The following is a 12107-nucleotide window of genomic DNA, read 5'->3' on the forward strand; positions in this document are numbered from 1 at the left end:
AGATAAATAAACAAACTATATCTATATGCATATATATTTAAAACAGCTTGAAAATGACTTGTTGAACCATGATTGGCTCAATGAGTGAATTTATATATTTTTATTAATTAATTTATTTTATGTCTTGATCACAGTTTCCCCTTCCTCCTCTCCTCCCAGGCCTTCCCACTCACCTCCCCTCCCCCCCATCCTCTCATCTTTCCTTTCTCCTCAGAACAGGCTCAGAAAAAGGGAGGCCTCCCAGGGATATCAACCAGCCTTAGCATATCAAGTTTTAGGAGGACTAGGCGCATCTTCTGTTGTGGTTAGGCAAGGCAGCCCAGTTAGGGGAAAGGGATCCTAAGTTAGGCAGCAGAGTCAGATCCCACTCCTGCCCCTGCTGGTAGGAGCCGCACATGAAGATATCTGTGACATATGTGCAGTGGGCATAGGTCTGTCCTCTGTGTGCTCTCTGGTTGTTGGTCCACTCTCTGTGGGCCCCTATGGGCCCAGCTTAGTTGATTTTGTATGTTTGTTTTTGTGGTGTCCTTGACCTCGGGATTCTTCAGTCTTTCGTGCCCCTCTTTGTTGGAATTTCCTTAAGCTATGCCTAATGTTTGGCTGTGGGTGTCTGCATCGTTTCCATCAGTTGCTGGGGGATGCCTCTCAGGTGACAGTTCTGCTAGGGGCCTGTCTGGAAGTGTAGCAGAGCATCAGTCCCAGTGTCTGGGTGTTCTCTCTTCTGGGTTAGCTCTCAAGCTGGGCTAGTCATTGGTTAGCCATCCCTCAACTTCTCCTCCACCTTTCTCTCTGCGTATTTTGTTGGCAAGAGAAGTTGTGAGTCTAAGGCTTTGTGGCTGGGTTTGTGTTCCAGTTTCTCCACTGAAAGCCTTTTTTGGTTACAGGAGGTGGCCATTGAAGGCTCCAGAAGTCTGTATTTGACACAGCTTGAAAATTACTTGTTATTCAACAGTAATCAACTCGGTGAATTATATAATAATTTTCTAATATATTTGTCTTTGTTTTGTTTATCTTCAAGGCCATGTTTTTGGTATACTGTGCACTGGAGAAAGAACCTGTGCCAATGTCCTTGCCTCCAGCCTTGGTGCCGCCTTCTAAGAGAAAAACGGTCAGTATATCAGGCTCCATGTGGTTGACCCCCTCTTCAGCAGCCAAGGACTCTTACCACTCCTTGCCACCTGTAGGCATTTTACCTACCAAAGCACCGTTAAGACAGGTAGAGATTTATCAGTGTTGAAGGGTTTTGCTGTAACAAAATGCATGAATGTGGTTGATAAAGACAGGAGCAGTCTAAAGATGCTGCACACCCCTCCGTGAACCCGTGTAACATGACGCCCCGAGGAGGCAGGTGCTCCTTAGGTCCTCTGGATGTCCGCCTGGCCTTGCCCTGATCTGTTGGAGGGTAGAGGTGGAGGTGGAAGATACTGTGTGCTAACATGCATGCTTTCCTGCCATGGTAATTATTTTCAATCTGTAGTTAACTCTTGGTTCTTCAGACCACACTGTTCTGGCCGATTCTTACTTCCTCTGACCTGTCTCTTGTCAGGTCGTGTGAGGCCAGCTAAGGACAGCATGTGCACGCTCAGCTCTGGGCAGCAGTGCTGCATGGAACTGGAAAACAAAGCGGGGGACAGTTTGTTTATGCAGGTTTCCCGGTTACTGCTGTTAGTATGGGAATTCTTAGGTCAGGCTTACTGTGCTTGACTTTACTGGTTCCTTAAAGAAGAATGTTAAGTTGGCATCTCTGAATGTCCAAACTGACTTAATGTTGTTGCCTCTCTTTCTACTGTTTGGTGGTGGTGTATGGGAGGCAGTGCACTGATATCAAGGGTATTTTGGTGGATTTGTGAAGGTTGGTGACAGATGCCGCTGTGGTTGGAAAGAGTGTGAGGTGTGTGCTGTCTTCAAAGTTGCACTCACTTGACAGAACTTTCTCTCCCACCCCAGTGGGTTGTGTCCCCTGCAGAGAAGGCTAAATATGACGAGATCTTCCTGAAAACTGACAAGGATATGGATGGATACGTATCCGGACTGGAGGTCCGGGACACCTTCCTGAAAACAGGGTTGCCTTCTGCTGTGCTGGCCCACATTTGGTGAGACTTTAATAGAATTTTTTTAAGTGCATGTTTTTGTGTATATGTGGTTCTGTTTCAACTCTAGTTTTATACATTCACATTTTTTACTACTTTTTTGAACAGTATGTTTCTTTTTTTTTAATAGAAGAAATTCAAATTTGAAGAAGTACTGTGTATAATGAACAAACATTCGAGAGTGGAATTAAAAAACAAAGCTCCAGAACTTAAGAATGATTTGTTTGCCTGAAGCTTTAGAAAGGTGATAGCATCAGCTACTTGTTAGGTTGTTAAAGTGCAGCATTTGTATATACAAGTTAAAGCTCTGAGAATCTTAAGAGAAAATCTAGGTAGCTGAAATTTAAACATTTTAATAGGTAGTACCTTTAGGGCTAGGATATAGCTCCTCCCATGCAGAAGGGCCTGGATTTGATCCCTCCTGTTATGTACTGGGTGTGATGGCACGCACCTGCAGTCCCCGTACCCAGAGAGGTGGAAGATTCGAGGGGCATCTCCTGCCTGACTATACAGGGACCTTTAAGACCAGCCTGGGATAAATGAGACCACCACATGCTCTCTCTTTTTCTTTCTCTCTCATATGCACACATGATAGACATTTCATTTTTCTTTTGAGCTGAATAACATCCTATTTTTAAAAATAATTTATTTAATTTTATTTATGTGCATTAGTGTGAAGGTGTCGGATCCCTTGGCGGTGCAGACAGTTAGGAGCTGTCATGTGGGTGTGGAGAATTGAACCCTGGTCCTTTGGAGCAGATGTGCTTGTAACCACTGAGCCATCTCTCCAGCCCCCCCATTTTTTATATATACAAAATTTTGTTGGCATTTATCTGTTGATGGGGGTCTCTTGGTCCCATTTCATTCTGTAGAGAATAGAGCAGCAATAAATAGAATGCAAATATCTTTATAGGAAAATAAATAAATGTATAATATTGAGGTTATTTAATCTCAGAAAGAAAAGTTCTGCGTGTTCTTCCTTGTGGGTCTTTGCCTGTACCATATATATACATGTACATAAGTGAACAGATATGCATGTGGGAAAAGCAAGTATTACATGTATTGAGGAGAGCAGGAAAGGGTGATGAGGAAGGACAGTGCAGGTAAAGAGCACATGAGTCATGAAAGAGGCAGTAAGACTTACATTTCTAGTCTTAACTCTGTGATAGGTTTTTAATTCTTTGTGGAGGATAAATGCAGAAGCATGTAAGCAGAGTCCATAGCTTCAGAATGGCTGTGTTCACAGAAGCGAATGTGTTCACCGAGGTGTGTAGACCTGGGGAGTTGGTTGTTTGAATGGCTACACTAGTCTAGGTGGGTTTGTTTTTGTTTTGTTTTATTTGTAAGGTTTGTGCGAGACAGTATTTTATTTAAAGTAAAAGAAATGGTGTCCCTGTCTCACCCTGTAAGATGTATGTGCAGTACACATTTGCCCATGACACTGCTTGTTGGTAATCCCTTCCATATTACATGTGGCAACGCGTGTGAGCGCGCTTTGCCCTGTGCCTGCCACCACTGTCGCCCAGCTATCTTGATTTTTGTAAGAAGCAACAAACACAAAAAGTTGCAAAGAGAAGCTTAGAGAGCAGAGCATAGTAGGTCTGTGTTAAGAGTGATGAGTGTTGAGGCTGAGAAAGATTGAGCTTGCAGAGCTGACAATCCACCTCTGGATGCCTAGGGTAAGCACACAGAGCCGATGGCAGCTGTCACAGATGGGCGTGGTGCTGTGCTCCAGCTTTAATTAGATGTTGCCTTTCTCAGAGATGGAGAAACTGAGACTTGACACCTCAAAAAATTTTGCTTGAGGTTATAAGGAGAAGTGAAGAGAAAGGCGGGATCCACATTCCGCTTGTTGCTGTGCTCTAATCTTTTCATCAGGCCACGGTGACTTTCAGAGAATCACTTTATAAAGCTGAACTTTAAAAAGAAGAATGGACAGGTTTTATTGTTGTGTTTTCTGGTGCTCTTTAAAATTTTTTAAATTTGATACATGTATATAATTGATCATTCGCATACTCCGTTACCCTCTCCTGTCACCTTTCTGCTCTCTGGAGCCCTTCTTTACAACTATCTCCTTTTAACTTTTATGTTTTTATTTGTTTTCTAATCTCCTGAGCTTAATGATGGTTGCTTGCATATACATGGGTGTGGGTGTAGGATTATTTACTGGGTCACGTGCAATTTACCTGTGACTACTTCACTGAAGAAAAATGACTTCCTTTTCCCTGCAGCCATTCACGGCCGCAGTTAAGGGAGGGCCTCATGTGCCTGTCCCTAGTCATGCTGCAGTGTTGAGGGGTCAGTCTTGTACAGGTAACCGCAGCTGCTGTGCTTGTGGCTGCCGCAGTGTCCTATCCAGGGAAGCACTTCACAGCACCCTTCTCCACCCTCCTGCTTTCTTCTGTGAGGTTTCATGGGCCCCAGGATCTGGTTAACATCTAAATGTGGTCCACTTCTTTAATGTTTATGTTAGTGTTGTGTTCTATTTTCAGTTTAGCTGGCTGGAGCTTTGGGGTAATTATAGCACTTATGTACTGTTTGGTTTATCTGTGTAGGTCACTATGTGACACAAAGGACTGTGGGAAGCTTTCAAAAGACCAGTTTGCCTTGGCGTTTCACTTAATCAATCAGAAGTTAACAAAAGGCATTGACCCTCCTCATATTCTCACTCCAGAGATGATTCCACCATCAGAGAGGTCCAGTTTACAAAAGGTAAGCTAACTGCAAGGAGGACCTGCATGCCCGAGTGTGGGAGGGTGCTGTGTCAAGTCACAGAGGTAGAGGACAGAGCGGTCACTGTTGGTTCAGTGTGTGTGAACAAGCTCGTGTCCCTTCTACAGCATCCTTCAATTGTGGCTTGTCACCCCCACTGCTCATTATCATATGACAGCTGTACTTTACTATAGTAAATTGAAGAGATTTTAAAAAGAATTGCAACAGGATCTCCTGTAGCCCAGGCTGGCATTGAACACTGTGTAGCTGAAAATTATCTTAACTTCTGACCCTTTCTGCCCTCACTTCCCAAATGCTAGGATTTTAGGCATGTACCTTGCCTAGTCAATTTTTATGAATAGAATTGAAATGGTAGCTGTAAGAATTAAATGTATACATTTTACTTGGTGATTTACTCTGACAGAAAAACAATACAAATTTGGAATCAAAATCTAGGAGATAGTCATTGCTTAGTTACAATTTTACATCAAAATTTTACATCAAGAAAAAATGTATGTTAAGGATCCATCTGTGTGTGGCTTTTGCCATAGGATTCATTCTTAAGTATACAGCTGAGCTTCGTATCTAAACAGCTAGATGTTAACTGGGTTTCTAATCAGCAGTGGGAATTTTGAGAACATCTTCATCTTAGCCATGTTGTACTTTAAATTTTTTCTTATCTAGAAACCGTTTTTCATAGAGAACATTTACAATATTCTGGTCTGTAATAGACCTTTCAAAGGACTTACATATAGTGGATTTAGTTGCTTTTAGAATTAAATAACCAGGTGCCGTTTGAGCCTGCAGTCTCAGTTCCTACGAAGGCTGAAGCTAAAGAATTCTTGAATCCAGAAGTTCAAGGTTATCCTGGGCAGCACAAGGAGACCTCATCTCAAAAAACAAACAAATAAACAAAAAAACAAATAAAACGTCCTACACAAACTTTGTATCTTTAAATCTCTTTTCATTTGTAACATAAATATTTCTATAGTGACTTTTCAGGATTGTACATAACAGGAGCTGTCAAATGTGTGCTGTTAAGCACTCTCAAGTATCAATACAATGTTTTGATTTCGCATTAATTTCTAACATAGTTTAAAATTTCATTTGTACCTAGCAAAAATCAAAATTGGATACCCTCCACCCCCCCGCCCAGTAAACTAAGTGAATTCACCACTGCCAAGTCCTGAGAATTAGTTATACAAACAAGTTTTTATACTTGTTGAGTTTTGGGGTGGGCCACTTTGTGAATTTTTGTAGACTCTATGATGTATGACATGGGCTTGCTAGGTTGTAGAGAGGCTGAAAGTGATACGCTCAGAAAGATGAAGGGTACTGGTTTATACTTCTGCTTTCTGCTCTTCTGTAGCTCAGCATGCAACACTGTAGACTTCACTTACATAGAATTTGTTCTTCTGCATTCTTAATTTATAAGGACTGAAATGCCTGTGAACTCTAGTTTCCAGGAGAACAGAAATTACTGAATCAATTTGTGTCTGTTCATTGAAATCTGTATGCTGGTAGACACATGAGATAGTGGACTCAGAAGTCCATTTCTGAGAGCATACCACGTCTCTTGGTGCCAGATTCATGGAAATATTTTATAACTGTTGTCTTATCTATTGACCAAAAAAATAAAATTTGTACTTTCAAATAATCTCTTTTCTCCTTATATTCTGATTTATTTAAAGAAAAAAAAAATAAAAAAGAAGTACTGAATTTCTTTGAAATTTCAACTAATCCTTTTTGAATGTCGCTTTCCTCCTTTCTGTGTTTTTTCTAGTTTGGACTGTTTTTTCCATTCTGCAGCACTCTGCTTTCGCCTTTCTTGTACTGTCAGTTTCTTAACTCTCCTCTCTCTCAAGGTTAGAGCTTTATTTTATGCTCTCTTTGTTGTTGTATTTTAGCATTACAGTTTTTATTTACATGACATATTTTGAAATTAGAGGGTTTTTATGCAGCAGAGTTGATAAACGTGGAAACAGCTGTTAGTATGCTTCTATCACGTGTCACTTGATCCTTGCCTGCCCTGTAGCTTGCCTTCCCTGGACTCCTTCCTCCACTCAGAACCACTAAAGGGAGACTTCTGTGAAATGCACAGAGTGCGGGAGAAGTCCGTGTAGGAAGGGTGCGTGTGGGCTGGAGAGACGGCTTCTCCAAAGGACCCACGTTGTGGTTGCCTGCACACGCATGGTGGCTTCACAGCTGTCTGTAACTCCAGTTTCAAGGAAAGCTGCCACCTTCTGGCCTGCACCAGCACTGCATACATGTGCGTGGTCCACTGACATAGAGTCAGAACACCCATGCATGTGCACATTAAACAAAAAGGCGTGTGTGCAGAGATGCCTTAGCAGTTCTGAGCACTGGCTGCCTTACCGGAAGACCTGGGTTTGTTTCCCAGCTCACCCATGGCAGCTCACAAGCGTCTGTCACTCCAGTTCCCAGGGATCCAGAGCCCTCTTCTGGTCCCCACAGGCACCAGGCACATACTTGGTATACAGACTCACTCATAGGTAAGCAAACACCATACACAGAAAAAAATAATTCAAAATTAAGTGAATTAATACGATGTTTTTTTAAAATATTTTTTGTGTACCCTTCACCTGCTGTACATAATAATTTTAGCTGAACTTTTGCCTATTTGCTTGCATGCCGTTTTAGTCATGAAGCTAACTTGTTTGAGGTTAAACTAATTTGTGTAACTTTATCTTCTTATCTGTTGGTATTTTAATAGCGAAGACTGTCAAGTGTGAGCCACTTTTTAAAGTTGGAGTGACAGAGAGGTGTGGAAACCATGTGTTTCCTGGCGTACTTGCACCTCTGACAGAACATTTCTCAGTAGCATTTAAATGACAGAAATTACTCTTGGTGATGAAAGTGAGATCAAGTGTTATTTTTTGGTTTTTTTTTTGTGTTTTTTTTTTTTTTTTTCACCTGACCTGGCTTGCTGACTCATCCTAAATCACAGATCAGGTTTAAATAAAGCCAAAACTTAATAACTGTCTGATGCAGAGTATGCCTAACAGTCTCAGTGTGTGTCAGTGGGGTTAGTAAAACAGTTACGTACTCTTGGGTATCATTATGGCAGTGTATACCAGTGGCCTCAGCACTCCAGAGGCTGAAACAGGAGCTTGATAGTAAGTGTAAGACTAGCCTGCACTACATAGTGAGCTCAAGAGTAGCCTGGGCTATTTAGGGGGAAGCCTCGTCTCAACTACCCCTTCAAAAGAAATATATTTGATACAGAGTTGTAATTAATATAAAATTTGAAGTTTAATTATTTGAATTCATATAGATGACTTTTAAGCTAATAGTAAAAAAAAAAAAAAAAAAAGCAGAAGGAATTGTCAAATTTTATCTACCTGTTTACCAAGTTTACTTTTAGCACAGTGTTTTCTAAACTATTTTGCCATGCAAATGCCAAAGGTCCTGCTGTGAAATGACACTTTGATCTACTCAGAAGACTTTTGATCAAATTAGTAGCCTGGTTTAACCTTGAGCAGGTACTTGGTTTGTTTCCTCTGCTTTAATTGAGTGAATTCAGGCCTCCCTAATAATCCACCTTTCAGATTACTTCTGAGAACTGATTGGTGGGCCTAGCAGCGCTTAGTGAATGTTCAGTGATTGTGTACGGTGAGGAAGTGGAATATTATGAGACTGTTAGGTTTCTTCTGTGCAAGATGGTGACATAGACTAATTCAAATTAGTGCCAATACTTGGTTTTGTGCTCTGCTAATCAGGTCATTAATACATCTCAGGCTCCACCCAGTCGGTGCAGTTTTACGTAAGCTACTGATTCTGTTGTCAGTCAGATTGTAATAATGTGCATAAACCAGGTGTTTAGGTCCTTTTGTTCTGACTTTAGAAAGCTAACAGGACATCAGTGGGAGTTCAAAAGAAAACTGCTTATTTGACCCAAGGGTAGGGATTAATTTCTCCATTTTCTGGTGAAGAGCATATACTTAACAAAATAACAGAATCTAGATTAAACCTGTATTTTGTATCTGTAAGTACCATTTGGTAACCAATTCTCACATCATCCTTATTAAATGAAAACTAAGTGTTGTGTGCACTGGTGCCCCCTTTTAGTCCCAGCATTTGTGGGTAGAGGCAGGAGGATCAGAAATTCAAGGTCACCATTATCTCCACAGCACGTTTAAGGCTGGCCTGGGTAAGTGAGAAACCCAAACAGGCTGGAGAGATGGCTGACAGGCAGGTGTGTGTTGCTGCTGCAGAGGATGCTTGACTCCCAGCATCCATGGCACACTGCTCACAACCTCCTGGAACTGCAGTGCCAGGGCAGCTAATGTCTCTCTCTGCCTCTGTGGTGTGCACATGCCCACAAACACACAGAATTAAGAGTCTCTTAAACAAACAAGGAAACAAAAACCCAAAACAGCACTATAGCAAAAAATAAAAATAAAAAAACAAAACAAAACAAAAAAAAAAACTAAACCAAAAAAAACATGTTACATATGTAGTGATGGTCGTATTTATTACAGAACATGTTTGAGCAGTTAGTTACTCGGTTTTAGATTAAATAGAATAGATACTAAAAGCATTTAACAAAAGTTAGTATTTGTTAGGCCACATGCCTTTAATCCTAGCACTCAGGAGGTTCCAGGCCAGCCTGGTCTACAGAGTGAGTCCAGGATAGCCAGGGCTACACAGAGAATCCCTGTCCCAAAAACAAAACAAAAAGTGTTTGTTGAGTTGAATAAAATCAACCACTATTATAATTTGAGATTCAACAAAATTTGTGTACTTATTCTGTACTTCTTGCTGATAAATAACACATATCAGTGGAGAAATTAATTTCTAATCTAGCATATATTTTATTTACAGAATTCTGGGTAGACTAGGATCACTTGACAGAAGCAATGGTGTCTGAGGTGTTGGGTTCAAAATAGCTTTCTGGAGAATGTAAGAGACTGTCTTAATTTCCAAGTACATATGTAATTACAATTACGTATATAAGGTTGTGCTGAGTATTTCATTAAATAGGGTTAAAGTCCTAATGATGTAGTGTAGTGAAAGCTTGATTCCCAGTATAGCTTTTAGCGTTTTTAGTGCTTAGTGTTTACAGTAGTAATGTGTAACTGTGACTTTTGTTTTGTTTTGTTTTTAGAACATCATAGGATCAAGTCCTGTTGCAGATTTCTCTGCTATTAAGGAACTAGATACCCTTAACAATGAAATAGTTGACCTGCAGAGGTATGTAAAGTAAAATTATAGCCGGCTTAGTAAGTGCATATACAGATTATATGTTCAATATATATGTATTACATATATGTCCTCATTTCTAATGCATATTTTGATAAATGCTACTTGACTTAATTACCATATTTCTGCTTAAATGGAATCAGAATGCTTTTTTAAAATATAAGGCAAGTGATTGAGGAAGATGTCCACTGTTGACCTCTTACTTTCACACACACGCACATATGTGCATGTACCCACACGAATACACACAAACACACACATCAGACCTTTTTATTACTTTGGTTCAAAACAGAAGTATACATTGTGTTACTGTGTCTGTAATAATGTTTAGGTTTGATTTTCCCAAGGCCCATAAATGCTCCATTAAACATTCCTGCTTGCTTGTGTGTGTATTAACGTTTAAACAGCTAGATAGGAAAATATCTGTCCGAGTCTCTCAAGCTGATGTAGATACACACATTCTCCAGTGTTGCACAGTTTGCCTTCTTGACTTTCGCAGTTGTTGAGTGTATAAAATGCCTTTACAGCGATTTCAGTGAGAATCAGAGCACCATAGATAAAACACTCTTTGATTTTTCTGCCATTTTTAATATTTGTTACGTTTGGGCAGTTAGGTTTCCACCAAGCTTTAGTAGCTATGGTATATGACTGTCCCATGTAGTAACTGGTAACAGCTAACCTATGAGGTGTACACCTAACATTTTGTGGCTGTCCTATGAAAGCTAAAGAGTTCCAAACCTTGTTTGAGGTTGTAGTCACGTCTTATCAATGTGTGATACATCTGTGTAGGAAATGACATCTGTCGTAACATAGGTATACTTTCATATGTCACCTTGCATGTCACAGTAAGACTCATTTACCTATACTAAAGCTGTACCTATTAAAGTTTAATTTTTTAAGCTTGCATTAGATCCCCAAGTCTTTAAGATACTTTATTATATACCTAGCCTTTCATTATTGTGAAGACAATTTTTTTTTCTGTACAAAAGTTTTTACTCTTGAGATTTTGTCTTTAGGTCTTTACATGTTAGAATGAATGTGTATATGATATGTGACTTTACTAAATTACTCTCTGATGGAGGATTCCACCTTTATTATTAGTTTTTTGCCATCTGTTAATTTTATTTATGTATTTGTATGTGCATGAATGTGCTGTGGTGCACATGTAAAGCCAGAGCACAGCTTCCCAGAGTCAGTTCTCTCCTCCTGTCAGGTGGGCTCTGAGAATCAAACTTAGGTTGTCAGGCTTGTGGCAAGTGCCTTACCCATTGTGCCATCCCACTGGCCCTGTCATTGCTTTAGAGATGAAAATGTTTGATTCCCAAGACTTCAGTTGAAGTAGGATATACTCCTCAGATCCCCAGGAACTCCCTGGCCTTAGATCTTAGGTGGTCCCATTTTCTTCTTTGATTGCCACATAAAGGGTTTCCTTCACGGAAACTGTGCTCTCCTCTGCAGAGCACAGAGGTGCTTTTACCTGAGCACTCAGGAGCAGGGGTTGGTGGATCTCTGAATTTAAAGCCAGCCTGGTCTACAGAGAGAGTTCCAGGACAGCCAGGGCTACATAGAGAAACCCTTTCTCCAAAACAACAAAAACCCTATAGCGTTTTCCCTGTCATCCTGGCCCTTCTTCTCAGACGCCTCCCACAGTATATTGTTTCTTAATATACTGTTTGCTCTTTTTACCTGCAGCACTCAGCAGGGTGCTGTTTTACTGTTTTGTTACTAACCTTTCTCCTCACTGTGAGGAAGTATGTGGCAGAAGTAACTGAAGGGAGGAAGAGTTCTATTGGCTCACAGTCTGGGAGGGTTCAGCCCATCATAGCAAGGCAAGCTGGATGGTGGGAATGGCTGCAGACACCAAAGCAGGAATAGACTGCGGAGCTTCTCATACAGCAGCCAGACCAGAAAGCAGAGGCCCCACTCCTAGGGGCCCTACTCCAGCCACATCACCCTTCCCACAGCCTCACAAATACCAATACCAGCTACAGACTATGCGTTCTAACGGAGCAGCCTGTGAGCACGCTTACATTCAGCTCTGCCGCATCTTTCCCTAACACACGGTGCAGGTGGGCGCACTGC

General features: G+C 40.9%; 1 protein-coding gene across 2 annotated transcripts in view; it reads left to right on the plus strand.

Moving 5' to 3' along the window:
* Window positions 1-12107, plus strand: part of Eps15 (epidermal growth factor receptor pathway substrate 15) — a 102823-nt gene that overhangs the window by 40927 nt on the left and 49789 nt on the right. For both annotated transcript variants that reach the window (XM_055628801.1, XM_055628802.1), the window contains exons 9-12: window positions 1019-1108; window positions 1948-2093; window positions 4646-4802; window positions 9931-10016. In XM_055628801.1, the coding sequence (XP_055484776.1) occupies window positions 1019-1108; window positions 1948-2093; window positions 4646-4802; window positions 9931-10016 (479 nt within the window). The remainder of the gene's footprint in view (window positions 1-1018; window positions 1109-1947; window positions 2094-4645; window positions 4803-9930; window positions 10017-12107) is intronic.

The sequence above is a fragment of the Psammomys obesus genome, unplaced genomic scaffold (assembly GCF_907164565.1).
Source record: "Psammomys obesus unplaced genomic scaffold, mPsaObe1.curated_primary_1811, whole genome shotgun sequence".
NCBI classification, from domain to species: domain Eukaryota; kingdom Metazoa; phylum Chordata; class Mammalia; order Rodentia; family Muridae; genus Psammomys; species Psammomys obesus.